Here is a 25,318-nt window from a genome sequence, read left to right on the forward strand (position 1 = left end):
CACGTGGTCAGAGGAGGACGTCAATAATGTTGTTGTTGGTGGTGGCGGCAGCGGCGGAGAGGAGAAGGGAAGGGAAGGGACGGGGCAACGTTAGCGAGATATAAATGTAAATATGAAGGTAGTAATATTTTAAGTCAGTCGCGCATAGGTTGTGGAAATCTCCCGTTCCGATCGCGGTTGCCATTTGCGTGGAGACGTTGCGAGCCGTGATGGGAGCCGAAGCCGGGAGGAAGACACCTCCGCACTAGTACACGTTCCAGGAGGACCCGCCGACATCCACGGTAACCGTACACACAGAGAAAATCCGTGCGTGCATGTGTTCATGCGTGACTGGCCATCTAGCTTCCTTTTATTGCTTGATTATCTCGTGAATTGTTGCGTTTGTATAGCCATGATCAACACTTAGCTAACTTGCAAACACTGCTATGGCTAGCTAAAGGACACTCAACAGACTGAAAGAAACAAGCAGACGTGTATGATTGAAAAAGCAACACATCGAAGCTACTTTGTGCCACACAACAGCTACACACGTTGCTGTTTGTTGAGTTGGCGTGAAAGTGACAATTTGAAGCGAACGAAATTGAGCACAACTTCAAGTTGGCAGCCCGAAGGTGGCAACTAACAGTACACGCCTTTAGCTAACAGCTACCACTCAAACAACATCCTGCTCGATAACCTCACGGATGGTTTTAAAATGAGTATTCTTTTATTTTCTGATTTATTCATGATGGGACTGGAAGTACTTAATTGCCCCATCTGACACACAATTCACACAATCTTGATGTACCAAAAAAAAAAAAAAGAAACAAAACGATTGTTTCATGCACAAATCAGGTTTTATTTGCATTTCTGTATCAATACAATACAATGCAATACATTGTTACTTGTAATTATGAGGTTCGAGTTTTTATTTATTTATTTTTTTTGCTCTGACCTTTCAGTGTTGAGTTTACATGTTCTCTCTGTGCTTACCTTCTTGGTACTTTCTTCTATGTCTTAGAAACAAGCACGTTGGGTTACTTAAAGTACTGAGGTGTTAGATGTTGAATTATGTGAATGGTTGTTGACATTTGCCCGTAGTACATTTATTTTTTGTTTGTTTTTGCTTTGGTATTATTTTTATATATATAAAAAAACTACTAGAGTAATAATATGTATACATAGAAAAAAGAAGGGTGGGACTAGATACGTTGTTGTACTTCACATTCCCTTTGAAAATGAAAACCTCTCTGAATAACTATTGATGTTTTCAGTCTTTGAAATTTTTAGCTTTATTTTGTAACGCCGTCCTTCCATCTATTTTCGGAAGCGCGTTTCCTCACCAGGGTCGCATGCGTGCGTGCTGGAGCTCCTCCCAACTGACTTCTGTTCAAATAAATCAATCACGTGCATCAAATCAAAAAACTCGACCACTTTAAAACATATCAGATACATATCCAGTTGTGTTTTATTGTACAGATACAAATCACATTGAAGGAAATGTCACCTTCACCGTACTGACAAGTTCATATACTGACAAGTTCATTCATGTGGATGTAAAATAACACATCGATTCCACTGAATCGAATTGAATTCCACTTGAATCTAATCGCACCCCATTTATGACTACATATGTTTGATTGAAGGAAGCACACCACGAGTTAATATTCATACCTGTCACGTAACACTTTACCACCAATTCTTGTATTTTTATTTGTTGACAAGTCAGATGAGAGAATTATGATGAGGAAGTTACTGCTATATTAATAGGTAGCCAACATTTCCTTGAAGGAAGTCTACAGTAATCACTTTCCATTATGCCTGACTCTAGCCGTCGTTTAAAAATGGCCGACGTCTGCCGTGCCAAGCGGCAAAGTCATCGAAAGACAAACTCCGTGTGAAGGTAGATTGCAATGACTCACCCGCAGTCGCCTTTTCTGAAATCGGAAGGTAACAAAAGAACGATGGTTTAATTGCTGTCTCAACTCTTTGTGAATTCTAGTTTCGGTCTCGGATGTGGTCTTGAACACGGCCCTACGTGACCGTTTATAATAGTCAACATGAGCATCCTTCTTCTTAACAAACTGGGCTCATTCTCAGAACACTCTTTGCAGTTGAATTCCTCCATGTCACCTCCTCCCACAGGAGCTTCAATCCGTCCGGTTGGAAGGACTTTGGATGAGGGATTTGCAGCTGTATAATGTACTGTTTTGTTTTTTTTCCCCCCCAGAAGTCAGATCTCAGAGGTCAAAGGGTGCATCAGGCGCATTAGTTGCATAATATCTCCACGGACTGTGCACTGTAACCCACTTTTAAAATTTACAGTGCCCTGTTTTTGTTAAACAGAGGCCCGCAAGAAATGCTTAGGTGAAGCGTTACCACGGCAGCCTGCTCTTTGGTTGCCAGGCAGCACTTCCTGCTCCTCATATGCATGGGAGGGAGGGGCCAGGTATTTTAGGAAATGCTGGTGTGAAGAGGAGGAGGAGGAGGAGTGAGAGTGAAATATTTCTATTTTTGTTGATTCTTTGGCAACATTGCGTGCGTGTTCGAGTCGAGTGAAGTACACAGGCACCAGATTCTTCATTTCCCGTCTGACTTTCTGTTTTTTGCCTTAGTACAGTCGACCAGCAGGTTAGTCTGGTTACCTCCATTGGTCGAAGTATTGATAGACAGACAGACAGACCTCTTGATAAAATGTCAGCAGACTTCGATGCGCGGAGAGATGTTCAATTATTATTAATTCATGAAATATGTTTAGTTCATGAGTGCTTCTCTGAAGCATAATAATAAGGCAGTGAAGTGAACAAATGCATATATTTGGCATCTAGGCTCATTTCAGTCGGCAATGAGGGTGCAAATCACATCTTGAGATGATCCCCTAAATCACATTACAGCTAATGACCGGCACAAGTTTGTTGTCATGCATTTGGACAATTACTCTGAATGCTAATTGCGCTAAGGGTTTTGATTTATTTTGCTTTGGAACCCTTGTAAGTGTTGTAGTTGCTCTTATCAATGTAAGGCCAGTAGGTGGCAATAGACTACTGTGGAATTGGTTCCCAAAGCAGATGTTAGTCTGGGGGGGGTGCCAATTTGTCATGAAATTTGCTGACCCGTCCACAACAACAAAAATCATGTGTTTTTTACTTTTGCAAATTGAAACATTTAATTTCCATTCTTCATATGTCAACAACATAAGCTCCATTTTAACTCATATCTCAATGATGATGTTTTTTTTTTTTTCTAGAAGTTTATCCGTCCGTCCATCCATCCATCCATCCATCATCTGTCCTGCAACATATGGCTGACACCGAGGACCCACTTTAAGACACACGCACAAAGACTCAAAGGAGCACAACGCAAAGGCCACGTTCAGCCTTCATGAATTCATCACACACCTCTGGTAGGTTTTTTTAAAAATGTCATAAAGTATATAATTGGCGTGTGTCCCCGCCATACACTATGTGACATTCATATCTATATATATGTATCTTGGTGCCCCCCCCCCCCCACCCCCGACTGAGCAATGTCAGTTGACTGTAATTTGGTTGTCATGGGTACCGATAAAGCACATGCACACACGCTCACATACGTAGATACACACAAAGACACAGTGTGAGTCCAGTGGTTGATGCGCCTCAAATAGAAACGCAGAGATGAGTCATCCTGCAGTACACACACACACACACACCTTCAGCAGATGTGTTTAGTATGTGAGACCATTTGAGTTATCAGATATTTTTTGTCACAATTGAAATAAAATTCAAATACATATTTCAACATGACTAAATGATAACGTTGTAGCAGGAATATGATTTGATTTTTGCATTCTGCCTGTGAGTCATACCGAAACATACGCGAGTCTGCCCATGGACATCCAGAGCTGTTTACACAGGAGGTGAGGATGATGAGGGTGAGGAGGAGGTGGAATGAAGGTGACGAATTAATGAAAATGTTTTAATGAGTTTTTCTTTCCTGGAAAGGAAACAGGTGTTAAGGCAGCCTAAAAACAGAGGAGTCATAACCATTCATCTTCTGATTCTAATCTCCGTTGGAGTATACTTAAAGCAGCTTCACTTTAAACTCAACGGCCGAATGGAACAAACAAATACTATAAATAGCAGCCAGTAGTTTCAATTAATAATATCCACACTGACAGCAAAGTGCGCAGTGCAGCTTTTGCTTACACCGTGATCATGCTTGGTGGCATCTCCCAGGTGCACCACTCCAAAAATGCCCCACTTGAACACACTCATCTATTTTGTGCAGACAACATTCTGAAGGTCCCGGTCTTGCATTTTGTGCTTTGGAAGGGTTGCAGAAACAAAAGCTCTTAAACTGTTCAACCTTGTTATGGTTTTGAAAATGGACTTTTATACACTCTGAAGAAACTTGGTTCTTTTTCTTCTTCCTCATTATGCATATTTTATACTCTGGAGCGATTTACAGTCCGAGGGATAAAAAAAAAAAAAAAAGAACCTCCGACAACAGGCTGGAACTAATGTTTTGTGCAAGTGGCGAGTCGAGGGCGAGAGAGATGACACATTCCAACTTGCTCCGTCACAGCCACCTACAGCAGTGAAAGATTCTTCCTGGCTTGTCACGCTCGCAGTCCCGCTGAGCGATTGACAGGTGAATTGCGGGAAGTGCAGGCCAGAAATTGGTGTGCATCCCTATTCCGTCCCACACCTTGCCCCCCCCCCAGAGCTAGAGGCTTATCTCTCGCTTTCTCTCTCTCTCTCTCTCTGTCTATTTATATCTCCAACTCCTCCTTCTCTCAGGCAGGCTATTTTCATCTCCAGTCCCTCCATCACCCCCCCTGCAACTCCCATCTTCGCGTCTCTTCTTTATTCTTCATTAGATAAAAGCTGCAAGAAAGACTCGAACGTATGATTTTTTTTTCTTTTTTCGAATGAAAGGACAAAAGCTGTTTATCCGTCTTAACGTCTGCCAGCCCTCAACCGCTTTCATTCAAACAGCTCAGAGAGCGCCACATTACGACTTTCGTATGCACACACACACCCACGCACGCCCCCCCGCCCGCGCACACACACACATGACTGTCAGACAGTGAATATTAGCTGTCTGACCAGCACTTATTTCTAGTGGGTGTATGAAGGTTGCCAATGCAGCAAGCCTTCCCCTTTTTTTTTTTTTTTTTTTTTTTTTTTTTTTGGTGTGAATCTTCACCGGAGTCATAAGAGGATAGTATAGGCTCCTCGGCTGCTCGTTTTTCCGGAAGGCTGGTATCGCCGCTCGTCTTGGGCTGCCACAAAATTTCCTTGTTTTTCTTTCTCTTTTCATGTCATTGGCTTCCTCGCCCGCCCTCTTTTGCTTCCATTTCCCTCTCTCTATCGTTCTCTCAGCACTTGATTCTAATTTTGGAAGCATGGAACCTCGGGGAGTGCTCTCCCAAAGCTATTTATGTCCTCGCCTTTCCTTATCTTCCTCCTCTCCTCCTCTGCCTCTCATCAGACAGGAGGAGAACAGCGTGAGGATCCTTTGATGCAGGGGAATTCAGCGTCTCCTCGTATCTGTTTTGGTGCGGTGTTATTAGCTGTGGGAAGTGGCGAAGACGCAGCTGCAGCTCGCAGCTAGTCCATCCTGATGCGAAGCCACCGCACACATGGAGCTGAGCTGACGGCGTCCATCATTTTGCAGCCGCTGGAAATGTGGGAACTTTTACAAAGTGGCTCTCGCTGATTGTCCATTTTCTTCACTTTGTTCGGCCAAGACTTGGATCGGATGCACCGGAAGAGGCAAACTTCTCGATTTGAAAGACCAGCCAGTGTTAAGGAACTTGCTCTGCAGGGATCTGGACTCCAGATGATATAGAAACACCACGCCGTAGAAAGCTTAGACTATTCGAAGGAGTTTCTCGCAATCGGTCTCCTCTTCCGATTCATCCTTTCAATTTGATCGATTCATCCAGCTGAACCCAAGGGAAGACTTTTCTGCATCATAGAAGAGGATCAGTTTGAGGAGACTTCTCCAATAAAGCTACTTGAAATTCAACAAAGAATTCCCTAATCAAACACAGCATTGTTTTGGATTTTTCAATGGAATTTCCCCAATTTATTTTTGGAGCTAAAAGAATTATCCCCCCCCCTGAAAAAAAAGCAGCTTTCAGCTTAAAAAGCTTGTAAATGATTACTCATATCCTCCTCAAAATGAGTAAGCCGCACTTCTCCAATACATGGCAGTATTCATGAAAAGGAACTGAATCGTTTTGAGGGAAAGTAGAGCACTTCTCTTCTTTTGGCATGCTGTTGCATCCCACGGTGTCAGGATTGTGCACCATGTTGCAGACCATTTACGAGACGGAGTCGTGTTTTTCCTCCGCCGGCACAGACAGCCAACAGCCTCTGGAGCTCCTGAGTAGCAGCAGGGGCTCCACCACTGCCATGCCCACAGCCGGTGAGTCATCTCAAGGAAGGGGGGGGGGGTGTCTTTTATTGATATATATCAATCTACACATCTCAGTATTAATCGCTTTTCAAGTTCATGTTGTTTCTGGATGTTCACGTCGTTTGACGAAATGGATCGGTGCCTTCGTTTGCTCTGCCAATACTTTCTTTTGCATATCGATGAGATGATTGCGTGAAGGTTTCAACTGCGTTCCCGCATCTTTGTTACGCTTCATAAATTCGGTTCCTCGACTGCGACAGTATTAGTGACAAGATAGAAATGTGAAGCAGGCTTAGGTGTGACTGGCAATCGGACAAAGGTCCGGGGAGGTGAGCAGAGTTGGGATTTGGTGCCAACAGCTAAATCTATTTGGAACAAGACATGCGTACATTGCCTCTAATCCCTTGCTCCATTGATACATTGATTTCTGACACGGATGTTTCGTTCTTAAGGAAAGGCTGTTTTTAGCAATCGACATTACAACCTTCAAAATACAATTTCCTTCTATTAAAAAAAAAATCATTCCTTTTAACAAATTCTATAAATAAATACAAATCAGCTACTGAAGATTTTTTTTTTCTGAGAGAATTTAATATTCATCTGCTCCTAAAAAAAAAATCTTGAATCCTGTATAAAAATACAAATAAAATGCTTCTGAGGCTGTGTATTAAGTCAAACAGAGTTATGCAACACATACTAATATTGTAAGATCATCCTAGATGTATTTATCCACAGTTAAAAATGAAAAATGAACAAAAAACATTGTTTCAAGTTTTTATAAAGCTTGTCATCCATTTCATACTCCATTTTGAAACCCAGTGGTCTCCGTGGTTCCTTATATTTTCATCTGTAGGTGAGGAGCACGTCTCGTGAAGGTAGCTGGGATTCCACTAAAGTGCAGTTAAAGTTAGCAGAGGCGTTGGTGGGCCACCTCCAGACGCTTTTTTTCGTGGAGGTTTTAATCGGCGATACGTGTACGCAATCCATCAATTCAAATAACACATTGAATTGAAGCCATCATTTATTAATCATTCCGGTTATAGAGTAATGCTTGTGATTAATGATTATAATTATTTGTGTTCTATTACATAACCCTTTGCAATAATCGTCCTACTGTGTGGTTGACATTTGTCACCGATTTCATCGAGCGCAACTTTCATCTAAAAAAAGCGGATGCCCTTTTTCCAGCGCCACTCACAAATTGAAATAAATCCAATAAAATGTAATTGATCGAGGATACCGCTTATGATTTATGATTGTCCCTTTCATCCTCTAAAAGAGTGATCCTCAACTTTTTTTTTGCTGAGTCACCTGACCGTGGACAAATTTAAATAGAGTGGCATAAAAACAAAGAAAAATGGAGACTTGTTTATGTAACGCAACATTAAGACAGCATCTCTCTGGATGACCTAACTATCCCATCATGCATCTGGCCCACCCATCATTCCCTATGGCAACAAGACACATGTGACTACTCTCTGGAACTGTAGGCTTCTAATTTGTCCAAAGCACACACGGCCATTATACTATTTTTACCTTTTCGGTCTTCCTCACTGTGTCCCTGTGCTGTTTTGCAGGGCTGACGTCATTGTGTCTATTTTGCCGGAGCGGTGCATTATGAACAAGACAGGGAAAGAGCGAAGAAAAGCAAAGATGGATATTGTTTTCCCAAAATAACACTCTGCAGTAGCACTGCAGGGAAGAAGAATAAATTATGGAAGAAGAGAAACAAAGAATTAATTTATAAACAAAAGTTTAACCTTTGTCTTTTTAAAGATGGAAATTCCCCGCCAAAGCAATTGACGCCTCTAAACGATGACTAATTATAGTCTTGACTAATGACGACTGAAACTAATTTAGAATAATAAAAATTCTCCGTTAGAGTTAGAAAAGTTCTTTCAATATTTTCTTCATTTATTGCCAAGACCCGACAAGTACTCGATCAAGTCTATTCTAATAGTGTTAACATCACGATTTGCTCCAGTAGAGAATTTTAATTTTATGGACAAGCTTGATGTATTTTTTTTTATTTTTTATTATTGCATTTTCTCAGATCCATATCCCTGTTTGTGTCGATTTGCATCTAACCGTTAAGAGGCTAATATTATTGAGCGAAAAGTTAATTCCACCCGCCTCTTTGCCAGACTGTACGTTAGTGTAAGTTTGTGTGTGTGTTTACAGGACTATAAATGTCTTTAGTTTGACGTCAGAAGCTGGCTGCTGTGGAATGCTGCTCTCTTGCCAAGAGGCCTGTTGTACACACACTCACAGTCCAGTCTCACATATACACATACACATCGGGACAGTGTGTGTGTTGTAGTGGAAAGGGAGACACGTGCGTCACCGTGAAACACCAGAATATTTGTTTAGGTAATTGAGAAGTGAGTGGCTGCACACATATTCACAGACACACATCGTGTTTATCTACCAGAATTCAGTTTTAGACGCTTTGACTCTTGCCAGCATTTTTTTTTTTTTTTTTCATAGCAGCAGCAGCAGCACCAACCGCAGTTGACTGAGCCAACCGAATGGTCACACACCACCAAATATAAAACTGCCTTGATTCTTCGGTTGTATGTCTTTGCATGTGTGGGGCATATTTTTAAAGAACTCATGCCACCATTTTTTTTTGAATAACTTATATTTGCACAAGCAAATATAAGTCAGAAAGTCTGATTGAGAGAAAAGACGGTCAGGATTTTTGAATGACGTACTCCTCTCTCTAGCCAGGACAGAGCTAACAAGCTTAGCCTCATTGTGGATGTTGCTTATTTTTTTATTGTTAAAATGGCAAAAATATACGTGCAACGTGACACCCAAGCCACGGATAATGTCAGTTCCAGAAGGTCCAAAATCCTATTTCTTTGTGAGGAAGGTCTGATTTAATTTCCTGTCCAGCCAGCAGATAGGAAATGGCCTGCTGCTCTAATATACTTTTTAGCATCTTCAGGAAGTAGCCTAATCCATTATCAGGGATCAGATGAGCTCAAAGAGACAGTAGCCAACAGAATGTGGCAGATCAGGGTCACTGTTGGCTCGCTTCTCAAAAGTCCCACCCTGCACACACACACACAAACACACACATCCAGTGATTAGTGTAGCTGACAGAAGCCGATAAGCTAATTAGGGGTGTCTATTCTGAAGTTACTGAGTCTTGTCTAGTCTGACTGATAGCCAACTAAATACAAAACGTCATTTAAAACAGCAGTGAAGAAATTGAGTTACAATGAACAAATCGGCCCTGTGGAAATAACGACACCTTGAACTTTATCTTTTATAAATAATGACGCCACGTGGGGTGTTATCATATTTGCAACTTACAGTGTTCCAGTTTGAAAACGGTGATGTCATTTTTAGTCGACAGCAAGTGGCAAAACGAAGCAATTGTACAATAAAACTTTATTTATACAGCGCAGTTTACGGCAACTGTATCAAAGCAGTCACATATTTGTTTCTTTGTTTTGACTGATTAGTGAGAAAATCGGCACATCACATTATGACTCGTGCGAATCTTGAGGCTATTTAACAGTCATCAGGATGTCTTTTCTTCTTACATTCTCTCAACGCATCTCTTGGTTGTTGGCAGATCGTGATGGAATCGACCGTTGTACCTCCGACAACATTGTCCAGACTAATCAGTAATTGTCTTTCTCTCGCAGTCGTGGAGGTGAAAAGCAGCCTCCCATCAGGCATGCAGAGCCCGGCAGGAACAGCAAGTGAACAGCGAGGAGAAGGTGGTGAGTGTCTCTTTGCTTCTTGGTTGTGCATGCCTGGGATGGAAATTTAAAAATATTTGTGTTGGTGGCTACCGTGAATGAATTTAATGCAACACTGTCACCATTTCAGATGGCCTTGAATTTTAAGTAATTGTATGATTGATTGACAGCTATGCTTATTACTAATGTCATCCCCTAATTTGATCACAGAGATATTTTCTTTATGGTCAAAGCTGATTTGCGTTGCTATGTACCTTGGTGTCATAAATATTGGGCACGCATTGAGAAGCTAATGATCCTTTTTTGCTCAATTTCCTTTCCCTTTAACAAACTACAATTCTCTGATACATAAAAGTTCCTGAAATGCGTCATCGCTCACTAAAATACCCTCAAGCACAAAGTCTTGTGATGGAAACGCAAATGTCTGACGCACCAAACCAAGTGGACTTGTATGGAATAATACCTCAGGCGTGTGAATTCATGCTTTAGCAGGCTCCTTTGACCTTCATGAGAGATCATCAAGGGTGATATTTTGCATCCTTTCCTCACTTGGATAAGAGATTTTATTTTGGGGGTTTTAGTGTATGTGTGAATGAAGCAGTGTGTGGGTTTTTTCCCCCCTTCTTCATGATGCTTTTTTTTTTTTTACTGGTGTGACTGAAAACGTAAATGGTTCCCAGGGTCGGAAGAAGGCTCAGGTGGTGGAGGAGGCCCCGTCGACTTGCGCACCGAGCCCAGGTTGGGATCTTTGCCAGTGGGAACTACAGGAGTGGACACCACTTTGAGAGAGCAGCAGCTACAGCATGAACTAGTACTACTTAAACAGCAGCAAGAACTCCAGAAACAACTGCTATTTGCTGAATTCCAGAAAAAACATGAAGTGCTAACCAGACAACATGAAGTCCAGCTACAGGAACACCTGAAGGTATTTCATGTATATGCTTTGAAAAAGATTCTTTTTTTGTCAGTCACATGACAGCATGAGTTAAAAACATTTTGTCAGTCCGCTAATTATATCGTTTGTAAGCAACAACAGGAACTGCTGGCAGCAAAGCGACAGCAAGAGTTGGAGCAGAAGCGAAAACTGGAACAACAAAGACACGAAGAGCAGGAGAAACAACGGCTGGAGCAACAGCTGCTTCTACTTCGGAATAAGGAGAAAGGCAAAGAGAGTGAGTTGCTTGATCGCTTCTTTTCCCCAGAATGCAATTGCTTTTTTTTTTTTTTTCTCCACGATGCATAAGACAAAAAAAGTCTTTGCATTACTGGCATTTGTTCGTGTCTTCTAAAAGGTGCCATCGCCAGTACCGAGGTCAAGTTGAAATTGCAGGAATTCCTTCTGAATAAGAAAGAGCCTGGTATCGGCGGACTGAACCATTCCTTCTCCTCAAAGTGCTGGTAAGTATTTCTGCTCGCAATATTAATAGAGCAGGCACAAAGAAGCGTCGTGTCGTCGCCGCCGCCGCGTGCTTTTAGTGTTTCCCTCAGGCTAACAAATTCCCTCGACTTATACGACCTTTGACTCGGTCACACTCACTAACCGCTCACGTGCGAGTCATCTGTCGTAAATGTATGAATGTTCACTTTTGATTGATACTATCAGCGACCTGTTTTGACATTTCCCCAAACTCTGCTAAAAGGATTGACTACCTTTTTGTGTGTCCGCAGGGGAGGCCAGAACATTTCCCTGGAACAAAATTCACCACCCCAGAGTAACACTCCAGGAACTCCTCCATCTTACAAACTTCCCACGTTACTGGGTAACTACGAGGGCAAGGATGACTTTCCGCTCCGCAAAACAGGTAGGGAATACAAATGTGGTGACAATGAACAGGAAATCATTTGGTTTTCGCTCAAAAGATGGCGTGGAGTGTTTTGGTTCAGGTGATTGCAAGGTCAAGGCTCACCTTGTTTTAATGGGAGGCTGTTGACGTATTCTCAAGCAAGATAACAAACCTCCAGTTACTTGTGATGCTGCGTCATCAGCGTGCGAACACCATATGCCAACCCCGATTAATTAGACTCTCAATGACTCGGTGACATTGGAAAAGTGCTTTGACTACCAAGCAGGCAGACAAAAAAAAAGAAAGGCTGGTTGACATTTCACAAGGAAGAAAATTGCCAAAAGAATTGAGTAGCGAATATGAAAAGTAAATCTGAATGGTAGTCGTGGGGGTTCCATTGTGACTCTTGGCAAAAACATTTTGTTTCTGAGCAACACCGGGTTTTTGTCATTCAACACAATGCAGATATGCAAAAAAATCTTCCTCTCAAGTCTACTTCATCGCTCATGTGACGTTTTCTCTCTTCACGCTTCCTCCTTTTTCTGTCATTTAGTGTCGGAGCCTAACCTGAAGGTGCGTTCACGGTTGAAACAGAAAGTAGCGGAGAGGCGGAGCTCTCCACTCCTCCGAAGGAAAGATGGAACTGTCATTAGCACCTTCAAGAAAAGAGCCATTGAGATTTCAGGTTACTAAATAACTTATTCTGGTGAATATTGTGACTAAATATGGTGCAAATTCCATAATGTGTTTATTTTTTTTCCCCCAGTCTCTCCTCTCTGTAGTAGCGCTCCAGGTTCAGGGCCCAGCAGTCCCAATAGTTCCAATTCAGCCATTGCTAACGGCAACACTGGTTCTGTACCCAACATACAGACCGAGGTATGCAAAAACACGCGCTCAGCCACTAGTCACTTGTCAACTACTTGGTAACCATTCCGTGTGTCTGCAGCTTAGATCCCTTCATCAGACGCTAGGAGCCGATGGGACGCTGAGTCCGCTAAGTCTCTACACCTCACCTTCTCTGCCCAATATCTCCTTAGGACTCCCTGCTAACACACACATCACGGTAGGCAAAAGACACATTTCATTTTGGTTTATAATGAACGATAGTAACGTGACAGTTTCTTTCACAGGCATCCCAGAAGTTGTCAAGCCAGCAGGAGGCCGAGCGTCAAGCCATTCAGTCACTTCGGGCAGGTGGAGCTCTAACTGGGAAGTTTCTCTCCACATCCTCTCTACCTGCAGGTACGCGTTATCGATCCTGTTCTTATACTTTTGTATAAATCATACACAATTGTATCCACACTGAGTAAAGCCTTAAGAATGGGCAATGTGGCTAAAGATGAATAGATGTTCAAATAAAATGTTTCTTTTTATTTCATGTTTATTTATATATATATTATTTTTTTATTTTTCAGGGGTGGGACACGATGTCGAGACTCCGAGCTCGCACTCTGCTCATTCGTCATTATTACAGCACGTGCTACTACTGGAGCAGGCCAGACAGCAAACGGCAATGCTATCGGGTACACATATGACACATGAAAGCAAAATGAAATATATCCATATTTATTTTTTTATAACTCTTGATCTTCCACCCAATCAGTTCCTATGTACAGCCAGTCGCCGTTGGTTACAGCAGAACGAGGCGTGTCGAGCGGCATGCGATGCGTCAACAAGTTGCCCCGCCATCGATCTTTAACTCGTACCCAGAGTGCACCTTTGCCCCAGTCGCCCCAGGCCCTCCAGCAACTTGTAGTTCAGCAGCAACACCAGCACTTTCTGGAGAAACATTACAAGGTACATATATATACGTGCACACAGATCATTGCAAATCAATGGCTGCACTTATACTTTTTTTTCTATCCTCCCCTTTATTTGTGTAGATGCTTTCCAAGGGTTCAGATTTACCCAGACCTCCTCCCACTCACCCAGAGGAGACGGAAGAGGAGCTCACAGAGACCAACGACATGCAGGAGGATGACGTAGGGAGCATTCACAGGTGAGCGACAATCCAATAGCTTATTTCCAATCTAAATTTATATTACAACAACATACTAAGTTTGAAACCTCTCGGTACATTTTGATCAGAGCTCAGACGGAGGCGTCGGATGAGCCCGCCATCCCCTCTGACAGACTTAGCGTGCATGCAAAGGAGGAAGAACGAGGAGTTGGACACGTGAAAGGGGAAAGCACAGAAAGCGAACTGGATGAAGAAGATGAGGAAGATGATGTCATCCAGCTGGGAGATAGCGAGGAAGACGGCAGGGCTAGCTACTCTCAGGTTAGAAAGTGTCAAGTCTTATTGTTCACCTGATAGGCTCACTCTTAGTTTTGGTATTTGTTTACTATAAGTTGGTCTAGTCCCACTACCAACTCCTCCTTTACTCTATCTGTCTTTGCACATGCGTATAAACACAAGACTCTCAAACTTTTCCATAATTGTGCAGCAATCGGAAAAAAATTTAAACCTGTGACTAGATGCATGTCCTTGTAATAACTGACGATGCCCAGTGATTATGTAAGATTATTATTATCTTTTTTTTTTTTTGGTAGTAAATCACAAGGTTGCCAGCATCATATGACCTCAACTAAGGGAGTCATGACACTTTGCCATCAGCAGATGTCAATTTGCAATAATGAAATGATAACCATCCGTCGTCTCCTGATCTCATACACCTCCTTTAGCACATGACTGTCTTTAGCGGTAGACGGCCTATTAGCAATAGCATTCAAGCGTGAAAATGCCTACAGAAAAGGACAATATCACATCACAAGCTTTGCACAAGGTGCCAGCAACACTGCTCTCCTTGTTTCGCTCAAACAATACAACAATTAAGACGAGCTGTGAATTTGTCTGCATTAATTCAGCGCTTGACGTCAAAATAAAAATGTGACATTGTGGATAAAATAGCCTTATGTTGCAATGCTAGTCACATAGCATAAACGTATGTCATTGGAATGAACAACGAGACCAAATGTTTCTATTCGGCCCTGGCGCCACTTTGAAAACTTGCGCACGCTCTTTCGATGACGCCGCATTGACATCACCAGCTGGTGACTCAACCACTGGACTCACTGCCGTGTACGTGTGTGTTCCCAAATCTCTGTATCTTCAAGTGTGTTTTTTGCGTCCACCCACCCACACATGATGACTCACCCTGTTCACAGCAGGGAGCACAGTAATATTCCCTATCTATAGTCTGTATAGAACTCCTTGCATAAACCTTGAAGGCCAGACACACACATTAATTCACTGAACTATGCATATCAGACCGTCTGTGTATACCTAAAAAAAAATATTAAGATATATGTGCAATTTAGTACCTTAATTTCTGAGACAAATGAATGAATGGTACTTTTTTTCCTCCCATTCTCATCAGGGCTTGCAACAGATGGGTGTCTTCCACTCCTCGTTGCCTCACAGACCTCTGGGAAGAGCACAGTCTTCTCCTGCAGCCACCGTCAACCCTGTCAGACATCTCTTTACCACGGGTCAGTGTGTGAAACAAGCATTAAAAAAAAATAGTATCGGCACTTGGTATCGGTATGGGTGAAAAAAAGTGTTATTTAACAACCCTAATTAAGACAGTGACGGATAATTGTGAGCAAAGATCTTTCTGACGCACATGATGATTCACTCATGGCATTCTAGCACCAACTACTGGTATAGAAAACTTATTTCTTTTTTTTTTTTTTTTTTGCCTTCAGTATCGTAATTAGGGCTCTAAATTTTCCGTACATGTAAATTATACATATGTTCTTGGCTTTAATTTGATGAGTTTTTCACATCCCCTGCATTTACATTTGCTTTCCTCTTCCTGTTTTGCTTCCTGCAGGACTTGTTTATGACAGTTTGATGTTAAAGCACCAGTGCGTATGTGGAAACGCTCATATCCACCCAGAGCATGCTGGGAGAGTGCAGAGCATCTGGTCCAGGCTGCAGGAGACAGGCTTACTGGGCCGCTGCGAGGTAGGCAGACACGCACACACACACACACACTTGTAGCTCAAAATAAGTCAAGAAAAAGTGTGCAAAAAGCTTTCTCGGTCTCTCGCCGTTTGTGTCTGAGCAGAGAATTCGTGGGCGGAAAGCTTCCCTGGATGAGATCCAGACTGTCCATTCCGAATTTCACACCCTGCTTTACGGAACCAGTCCTCTGAATCGACACAAACTGGACCACAAGAAGCTATTGGGTACGAAATGATCAGCTTTGGAATGTTGCCTTCAGATACAAGTTGATTTCTTATCTTGAAAAATTCTCAAGGTGGAACACTTGTATCTCAAGCCATCACTTGACCTTTATGTCCTCTTCTCAAACCAATACATGTTTCAGGTCCAATCAGCCAGAAGATGTACGCTGTTCTTCCGTGTGGAGGAATAGGGGTGAGTTATTCCTCTAAGCATCTTTTTGAGTTATCTTAATGACATAGGTGGCATTTTTTTAGAACTGCTTTACTGCCCCCTGCAGGTGGACAGTGACACCGTGTGGAATGAGATGCACTCGTCTGCTGCTGTCCGCATGGCGGTGGGCTCCGTTATTGAGCTGGCCTTCAGAGTGGCAGCAGGGGAACTGAAGGTAACACTCAGTTTTCTAAAAAAAGAGGGTTAGCTTTTTTTTTTTTTTCCCCCTAGACCTGTCTTTTACTGTCTTTTTCTTTCTGTGTACCAGAATGGCTTTGCAGTTGTGCGTCCACCAGGACATCATGCAGAGGAATCCACTGCCATGTTCGTACAGTTAACCATCACCATTTGCTCTTTTTATGCGGCGATTTTTTTTAATCTGTCTTCTTCTCCTTGCTTTTTGTGTGAGAGCAGGGGTTTTTGTTTCTTCAATTCAGTAGCCATCACTGCCAAGCTACTCCAGCAGAAACTGGGAGTGGGCAAAATCCTCATCGTGGACTGGGTTAGTGATTTCACACACGTGCTTGTCTAGTAGCAACACAAAATTCATTCCTCTACAACAAGAAACAGTTTAACCATTGAAATAAATCCGAAACAACCAAATTCTCTGCATAAAAAGTTTCATAATAATGACGGTCTCCCTGGGATGTTACTGTAACCTGTCACCGCAGGACATTCACCATGGTAACGGCACACAGCAGGCCTTCTACAGTGACCCCAACGTCCTCTACATTTCCCTCCATCGCTACGACGACGGCAATTTCTTTCCTGGCAGCGGAGCTCCTGAGGAGGTACACGCCCGCTGCATTTGTTTACGTTGCAAGCTCGACTGGATTGACACTGCAGATGGAAGTTCCCAATATTTACAACTCGATCACTCTTTACTTTCCTCAGGTGGGATCGGGCGAAGGTGTTGGTTTTAATGTCAACATAGCATGGACTGGAGGAGTAGAGCCCCCTATGGGTGATGTTGAGTACCTCACTGCCTTCAGGTAAACACACTCAATTTTGAGAAATATATATCTTTTTTGTAATGATTATATAGAAGCCAAATCATCGTAAGTCAGAATTTTCAAGATTGTTCTTCATCAAGTTAAGCAGCAAGCCTGAGAATGATGTCATCCAATTGATGAGCTCTTTTTGGATGCCTCTGTGCAGGAGTGTGGTGATGCCCATTGCTCAGCAGTTCAGCCCAGACGTGATTCTGGTGTCTGCAGGCTTTGACGCAGTGGAAGGTCATCAGTCTCCTCTCGGCGGTTACATTGTCTCTGCCAAATGTGAGTTTCAAACCGCTTACCTCGGTGACCAGTAGCGAAGAGTCCCAAAAGTATTTCATGTGTTGTTGATGCATATATCAATATGTTTGACTACATTTTGGCAGGTTTTGGTCTGCTCACACAGCTCCTAATGGGTCTGGCTGGTGGGCGTGTTGTTATGGCGCTAGAGGGAGGTCATGACCTCACCGCCATCTGCGATGCATCAGAAGCCTGCGTTTCTGCGCTCCTCGGAGATCCGGTAGGAGGTTTTGCATATCTTAGACGGCTTCAAAATCGGGTTGATTTTGGTTATTTGGATACAGGTTATTGTAGATGTTCTTGAGATTCACTTTTTGTCCCCCCCACACACTTGCTAATGATCTGCTTGGTTGACATTGTCCTTCACAGAATGACTCTGCATTTCAGTGGCCTCAAGAGAAGCCATGTCCTAAAGCCTGTGCCTCTCTAGAAAGAGTGATAGAAATCCAGAGTGAGTCAACACGGGCACAAACACTCAAGATCCCGCAGCAAAATGAACTGATTCATCGAAAAATAATCAATGATTAAATTCATGAATTAAATTGGTTAGTTAATTGTTCTGTTTTTTTAATGACTAAATAATTCCAAATAAACAACAAATAAAGTTGAACAGTGAATGGGGATTTTTTTTGTTATACACTTTCATGCAAAAATAATATATGAGATGATTAATTGATGGAATAATCGGTAGAATAATCGGTACTGATAACGACAGCGCTACTGTCTTCCTCTCATTCGGAATGTGTTTCTTTGACTCTTTTAGGTAAACACTGGCCTTGCCTCCAGATTTTGTCTCAGACGAGCAGCCACTCGATATTGGACGGAGCGCAGATTCAATCGGAGAAGGATGAGGCAGACACGGTTAGCGCCATGGCGTCTTTGAGCGTCGATGTGGAGCAGTCAGGCTCGGCCGCCAACGTCACCGACGCCAGCAGGTCTTTGCTTTGAGAGTTGCACAATTTAAAGCCACAGGATTTGGAGTTCGTTGCTCCAACTCATGGCGTCTTCCTCCGCAGGTCTACAGAAGAGCCAATGGAAGAGGAGCCCGTTTTGTAAGAGGGCCGCAACCTTGAACGCCACCATAACCTCTTCCTGGCACCTTACTCTACCTTCTTACGGACCGTGTATAGGTACACACATTCACACTGAGTGGAAATGTTGTGGATGACCTCGAACGGTGGAGGAAACGCTCACAAAGTCCAGTTCTCTCCACGGGAGGAGCAGACAAATTGTAAGCGTATCCACGGCAACTGGCGGAGGGAGGGGCACGTCAGCACGGACACGCCTCTCGTGCAGCGTTGACTTTCCCTCCTCTCCTTTCAACCTGCACACAGCACCACCTTCTTTTGTCACGTCTACGAGTGACAGTCGGACAGTGCGGCTCTCCGCCGATGGAGCAGCAAGATGAACGGAGGACGAGGAGGAACTAGGTGCCTTTTTGTCCACACACACACACACACACACACGTACGTGCGCACTGGCACGCAAACAATAAGAACACATCCAATCAGAAACAGTAAAGAGCAACCACCGCAGCACCTCAGTAAAACCAACCAGCCAATCAGGACTGAAGGAACACAGCAACGCACGCACACGTTCAGCTGTCGTTTCACGTGGTCACTTCATTTTCGTGTCGATTTCTTCTCATCTGGTTGCCTTAATTTGTCAGTTGTATGTATTTGAGAGAGGAAGAATTGTGACGCATTCGGAAACACTTTTTGAAAAGAGGGGGCTTTAAAGACATTTTATTTATTCTTTCAATATATAACGTGTGTCGCTTGAGACTACCATATTTTTTTTCCCCCCTTCATTCTTTCCTCTAGAAAAGCGACCGTGGGATTGTGGTGTATGACCACCCCATCTCTCTCTTTTTTTAATTTGTAGTCATTTTTGTTTTTTTTTAATCGTATCGATGTAATAACGTGTCATGTCCTGTTGCCCACAGTTGCATCACAGTGTCAGTCATTTTTCTAAATCTGTATATACTTCTATGTAAAAACAAAACACACACACCAGATTTTTTTTTTTTATGTAAAAACGAAACACACACAAGATATTTTTTTTATAATAAATACAGGAAATATATTTATCATCCCTGACGCTGACATAGGGATCGGTCAAAATGTTGCGAATATATCTGTACTTAAAAGAAGAGCACCGCAAGCAGCGAAATTAGATTGATTCACAAAACTCGGAAGCCTGTAATCTTAATATGACGCGTTAAGCAAGGTTTATTTCGGTGAATCGAATCGATTAAACGTGTGACGACGGTTGACAAGGAAAAAAAGAATACATTCAGATAAATACAATGATCTTTTTTGATGCATTCTGCGCTTTATCTGTATCTCAGCTTTTGCCAGATGACAGGATGTGCTAGGGGAAGTTTTGGCAGCTTTGTGATGGTTTTCCCTTTCAATTAATTACTCTCACACACACACATATTGTGTTTTTATCCTGTCAGAATGATTATATGAATATATTCTACAATGATATGATATTTTCATCTTAAATGAAGTGCAACACTTGTTTAGTGTGGTGGCACTTTTCGATGATGTTGTCAATGGAGGTGGACAGCAGGCTCTGGCTCCTCTGGTAGGACCAAGCCTGGACTACTTATATGGAGATCTTTGATGAATGCAAAGTTAGTAAAATATCCAGCAGTGGCATACTTGCTGAAAAACTCACTAATTGCAACTAATGCCTATATATATATATTTGTTTTGTCACTTTTGTTGTATGTTTATGCACATGAGCAAGACCATGCAACGTCTCTCCCTTTAAAACACAATGCAAACTAATTCTGATCGGAAATGCTAAGTGATCGTTTTAGACCTTTTCGGGGCTGCTTAGCTCTTCTATGTTATTATTTGTACAATGTTATGGTTCTCGGATTGAATAAGAGAGTGTTCTACCTACATTTATCCTTTGGCACATTGAAAGAACTTCTAAAATAGAATGACAGTAGGGACCAACCCTGTCTTGAAGAAATTGCGCAATTGACACCCGCTTATAAAGGTTTGTAGTTTCCTATATATGCCACAAGATGGAGCCGAAGCAAATTTTTATATTGTAATACATGGCCTGAGCACAAAAACAACAAATAGGTTAATTTTTTAAATATGTTCTCTAAAAACAGATAATTCTAATTCCAAAACAAATTTCCCAAATCGTCACTGACATAAAACCATTTTTATCAATATTAAATGTCATTGAAGTGTAAAAAGAAGTTCATCACTGAAGAGTACAACAAAAAAAAAAAGGAAGAAAAAAAAACTGCTGACGATGTGAAAACCTCTAATGGAGAAGGAACAGATTTAAGTGGCATTTTATACATTTTGCTGAGAATCAAAAATACCTTTTGTGTCGGAACAGGCACCAAAAAAAAACCATATGTACCGTTGAAGTAAACCTTCAACCTGATATATGCTTGGGAAACTTCATTTTTATATCCAGATAATCAATGGTACCCAAAAAAGAGCACTACAAAGCCAAAGAAAAGCACTTCATCCCTTGAGATTATTCACATCACATTCAAAGAATATATTCTTAAATTGTTCGACACTCCCAAAAAAAAAAAAAACTGTTAGAAATTGTTGAGATGACCTAATTGTTTTATGTCAAAGTGTTCCACATGCTTGTATTTACAAAGGTTTATACAATTGTAACATAAAAAAGCACATTTTCCCCTTTGTGCAAAATGTTGAGTCCATTTAAAAATATGATGGAGTCTGTTTCTCTTTATCCCATCATAATCGGTCACAGTTACATTTTGGAACATTTTGGAAAATAACAAAATGTAACTGTTTCTTAATATAGCCTACTGGAGTTCAGTTCTTCAAATTTGCTGTAACCTGGGCTAACACAGTAGTAAAATCTTAATGAGGGCTTATTGGATAAGGATTTTTTTTCCCGATATTTTACCGAATCAGCTATATCATACACATTTTTTGAGAAAATTTGCATTATTTTGGGGAGGGAGGGAGGGGTTGTATGAATGTCATTATTTTTGTCTTATGTTTTAATTTGTTTAAAAATAAATGGTCAGCAAAAATTGGCAAAAAAAAAAAAGATTTGCCGATTTAAAACAGCTAATTAATTCCTCAAACGATCATCATAATCAAAATGGCACAAGAAAGTTAATTATCCTTCTTTAGAAATTTGGAGATAGACATCTGGGCATCTTCCTCCCACGAGTTTGTTTTCGAGAGTGCCTTGTCGAACAGATTGTCCCCCCCCCCCATAATCTGCCATTACCCCCCCACAAGTAATAATAACCTTGGCCAAATGTTCCTAATTGTTTTTGTTGCCTGGCCATTTACTGTAAAAGCACAGTTTGGGAGTCAGGAAGCCAACCTCGGATGGAGTACGTTTAAATGTTGACATTTGCGAAGACCAAGCGTGTCCACGAATTTAACAAACACGTATGTTGATGACTTAATCCTCTCTTTTCTTATCTATGTTTGGTACTGTGGCGTACATGTATGTCTTGCTAACGTGGCGGGTTAGGAGTACGTATTTGGACATTTAGGAGAAAAGGTTGTATCAATGGGACCTCCCTGCTATCTTTTTTTTTTTTTTTTTTTTTTCATGGAGCAGGGATCTTCCCTTTTTTTTCTTCTCTCACGTGGCTCATGACCGAAAACTTTTGAATCTCGTTGGAACTGATCACAAGCACATTCCTTTTGTCCTTCTTGTTGAATTGAAAATTGAAAACATTTTCCAGCGTCTACTCACATGTATATAAAGTGCGTATAAGTGTACACATGTGCAATACAAGCTATCCAAGCAATCTATTACTGTGACTATTATTGATAATGAGACTTTTTTTTTTTTTTGCCCCCCCCCTCCCGCCACCCTTTTGGGTCAAATTGATTTCCTTTTTGGTTGAAAGGGATGCTGACTCTTGTGGTGATTGGCACTCATTCAATTCAGGGCTTTGTGGACATTGCGTTGAAGCCTATTTTCAATATCCTTCACTGTAAAGTTGTGATGTTGATCCTAAATATCTGTTTCTTTGTTGTTTTTTTAAGTGGGCCTGTTGTTAAACTTGTCTGGAAAGTCAATAAACCAATTCACTGACCGCTGGTTGCGATTTAGTACGTCATATTGGTCGATTGTGAATGCACATTTCCGATGATGTATTTGCAACCGACCAACTTTGCTCCCTATTTTTATCTGCACATTTAAGATCCTTTTTTTTTTCAGTCTAAGGATGCTTTTGGATGTCTTGTGAGTTACACTTTTAACAATGGATGAAGTTAATTACATTGCATCGGTGGAGTAAAAGGACAAAAACACAAGTTAAAAGATTTTAAGTACAATTTGATCAAGTAGGTCCATGATAATTCACATTTGATACAAAGTTTAATTTGTTGGAAAAGTACAGTACACATTGGTGACTAACTAGTGATTGGTTGGACATCCAACTAATTTAATTATTCCTCAAGATACTCTTTTCGCACTTTTACAATGTCTCTATCACACAGTGATATCACACAGTTTCCAAATCTCAAGCCGAGGGAGGAGAAGTCTATTAGAGCGTAAAATTTTAAGTGTCTGGCGAGTAAATTTTAATGAGATGCTGCAGTTCAGTCGTGTAACCGGTGAGAGGACAACGACGGTTAGCTTTCACATACATGTAGATGCAGCGGTAACAAAAAACAAAACCCGATGTGGACAGCACCGTGGCGTTTACACGAAGCCTCCTGCAGAGTGGACACCGCGACACGTCGGCCGCCGCCTCGCGCAGACTGTCCTCCTTGAGGTCGGCCGTGTGTAGGTGGAGGGGGGGCGGGGGCGCGGGGAGGGACGTGAGGCTCTTCACTGTGGCCTGGTTGTCGGATGAGTACCACCACTCCAGGAACTGCAAGAAGAAGACCCCCAGAGAGAGGGAGGTGGACAGGGAGACGGCCACGCCCTTCGCCGCTTGTGAGGTCAACCACCACACCCTCTGCAACACACTGCAAACAGAACTTTAGTCATCATCCTATTATGAACTTTTTTTCCTGTATTCATTATATTACTGTAAGATGGGAGATGCCAGGATAAACATGTTAAGAATGAATGTTTTTACTGCCCTCTAGTGGTCAAATCATGGAAGTCTTCAGGTATACATCCCAGAGCTTAATCATGAGATCCAATACCATTGTGTTTAACGTAAAGCACCCATACCTGTCCCCAGCCGGACTTCTCCCTTTGCTTGCGTTCATCTCCATCTCTCGGACATCTCCATCGGTGAGTCGAGCCAGTCGGACCCTCGCCAGCCACAGTAGAGGATTGTGAGTGCGTGCCGCTCCGAAGACAAAGAGCAGCTGCTGACAGAAGATCCAGGCCCGCCAAGCCGAGTTGACATACGGGTAGGCCGCCACGGCCGCCCGGTACAGCCTCTGACTCCTGCTCTGCGCCAGCCGTATGGAGAAGTCTTCTTCTTCCCTTTGGCGAGCAAAGGTGGCCTCCAGCTTGGCCCGCAAGTACGGCACGAGGCATAGGAGAAGAAGAGAGCGCCAGCGGGCTTTGGCGTGCAGGCCCAGGCTAACAGGAAGACCCTGCCCTGTTGAAACCCTTTTCAGACCGTAGAAGTTCTCCGAGAAGGAAGCGCTACAGTGGGATAGGAAGTGCTTCTGCAGGAGGACATCCAGCAGGAGGTAGAACTCGTCAAAGCGGCGCCACAGGAAACCAAAGCGGGACGGGTTGGACTCTGCGAGAACCTGAGAAGTTTAGAAGGGAGGAAAAATAAGTGTTTTTTTGCATATCATCTTAACTGTTTTATTTATTAAGCACAAACAGAATAATTTATTGTTTTTCTGCAGTATCTGGCCATGGTGTACAGCAGGAGGGAAGTGGCTCACCTTGACAGCGTGTCTCAACGCTGGTTTCACCGCCTCCATCAAAGACTCCTGAGCCAGAACCTCAAAGATGGACGGCTGGTCCCGAGCAGTGCTGGAGGTCAGATGAGCACCGGCCTCAGCCATGACTACTGCACACCTACAACACATGATGAGGCAGCAACTGTCAATCACCATGAAGAGGATGCAAACTGGATATAGGTCATTATAATCAATTACTATATGATTTCTGCATGTGTTTGAGTGATTTGAAGTTATTCTAATTGTGGTTCGCTCCCAGTCGTGATTTCAGATGCTCCCCACGATTAAGTGAAACTTTGTGCGTGTACATTTTAGTAAAATATCGTTTTGTGTCAATCTAGGAAGTAAGACAAAGCATGAAAATAATCCTTACCCGGCCTCAGTTTAGCTCAGAATAGAGTTCTTTTTTAAATGTCTTTAATATTCCTTGGCGTTTGATTGAGTTTCTTTACCATTCCACGCTATCATTTAAAAACACTGTCCGATCTGTTTTGCGTCACTTGCCACTACTTCCGCATTGCACGCTCTTTTTTTTTAAATTCAAAACTTTATTTAAACGGTCTGAGTAGGAACCCTTTCACGTGTAGTTATTGGTTAAAATAAAATATATCATATCATGTAATAAAAAAATATATATATAATAATATAAATTTATAAAAACATAAATATATAAAATAAATATATAAAAATAATATAATAAAATATAATAATAATAATATACTCTTGTATGCATGAGATCGCATTAGATTGTGAGGTATACCTAATGAAGTGGCCAGTTTAATTTTTGGGATTTTCCCAGAAGTGCACACCTACTCGCTTATTTCCAGTCAAATTTCACTGAAACTGTCTTTATATAACCTGAAAATCG

At 42.0% G+C, this 25,318-nt stretch overlaps 2 protein-coding genes across 4 annotated transcripts; one reads left to right on the forward strand and one right to left on the reverse strand.

The window, feature by feature from the left end:
* Nucleotides 1–22,664, forward strand: hdac5 (histone deacetylase 5). 3 transcript variants are annotated; one of them, XM_049743861.2, is made up of 30 exons: nucleotides 1–281; nucleotides 3,227–3,382; nucleotides 5,455–6,396; nucleotides 10,047–10,124; nucleotides 10,784–11,028; nucleotides 11,107–11,275; nucleotides 11,396–11,501; nucleotides 11,772–11,905; nucleotides 12,441–12,572; nucleotides 12,654–12,763; nucleotides 12,834–12,950; nucleotides 13,018–13,129; nucleotides 13,303–13,410; nucleotides 13,491–13,684; nucleotides 13,771–13,886; nucleotides 13,976–14,168; nucleotides 15,268–15,379; nucleotides 15,724–15,857; nucleotides 15,961–16,081; nucleotides 16,222–16,271; nucleotides 16,357–16,464; nucleotides 16,558–16,613; nucleotides 16,704–16,791; nucleotides 16,961–17,080; nucleotides 17,184–17,281; nucleotides 17,448–17,566; nucleotides 17,671–17,804; nucleotides 17,954–18,035; nucleotides 18,348–18,519; nucleotides 18,601–22,664. In XM_049743861.2, exons 3-30 carry the CDS (start codon nucleotides 6,243–6,245, stop codon nucleotides 18,638–18,640), a joined length of 3,402 nt encoding a protein of 1,133 aa, XP_049599818.1. In that variant the 5' UTR covers nucleotides 1–281; nucleotides 3,227–3,382; nucleotides 5,455–6,242; the 3' UTR covers nucleotides 18,641–22,664. The 3 variants fall into 3 exon arrangements, with proteins under 3 accessions (XP_049599818.1, XP_049599820.1, XP_049599819.1); XM_049743863.2 differs by having other exon boundaries at nucleotides 11,140–11,275; XM_049743862.2 differs by having other exon boundaries at nucleotides 2–281; nucleotides 11,131–11,275.
* A 216-nt stretch (nucleotides 22,665–22,880) lies between these two features.
* pex12 (peroxisomal biogenesis factor 12) lies at nucleotides 22,881–24,970 on the reverse strand. The gene is made up of 4 exons (XM_049743948.1): nucleotides 24,824–24,970; nucleotides 24,433–24,568; nucleotides 23,756–24,291; nucleotides 22,881–23,544 (listed from the first exon to the last, which is right to left on the reverse strand). Exons 2-4 carry the CDS (start codon nucleotides 24,553–24,555, stop codon nucleotides 23,133–23,135), a joined length of 1,071 nt encoding a protein of 356 aa, XP_049599905.1. The 5' UTR covers nucleotides 24,556–24,568; nucleotides 24,824–24,970; the 3' UTR covers nucleotides 22,881–23,132.
* Nucleotides 24,971–25,318: the final 348 nt, after the last annotated feature.

Source organism: Syngnathus scovelli, chromosome 16 (genome assembly GCF_024217435.2).
Source record: "Syngnathus scovelli strain Florida chromosome 16, RoL_Ssco_1.2, whole genome shotgun sequence".
NCBI lineage: Eukaryota > Metazoa > Chordata > Actinopteri > Syngnathiformes > Syngnathidae > Syngnathus > Syngnathus scovelli.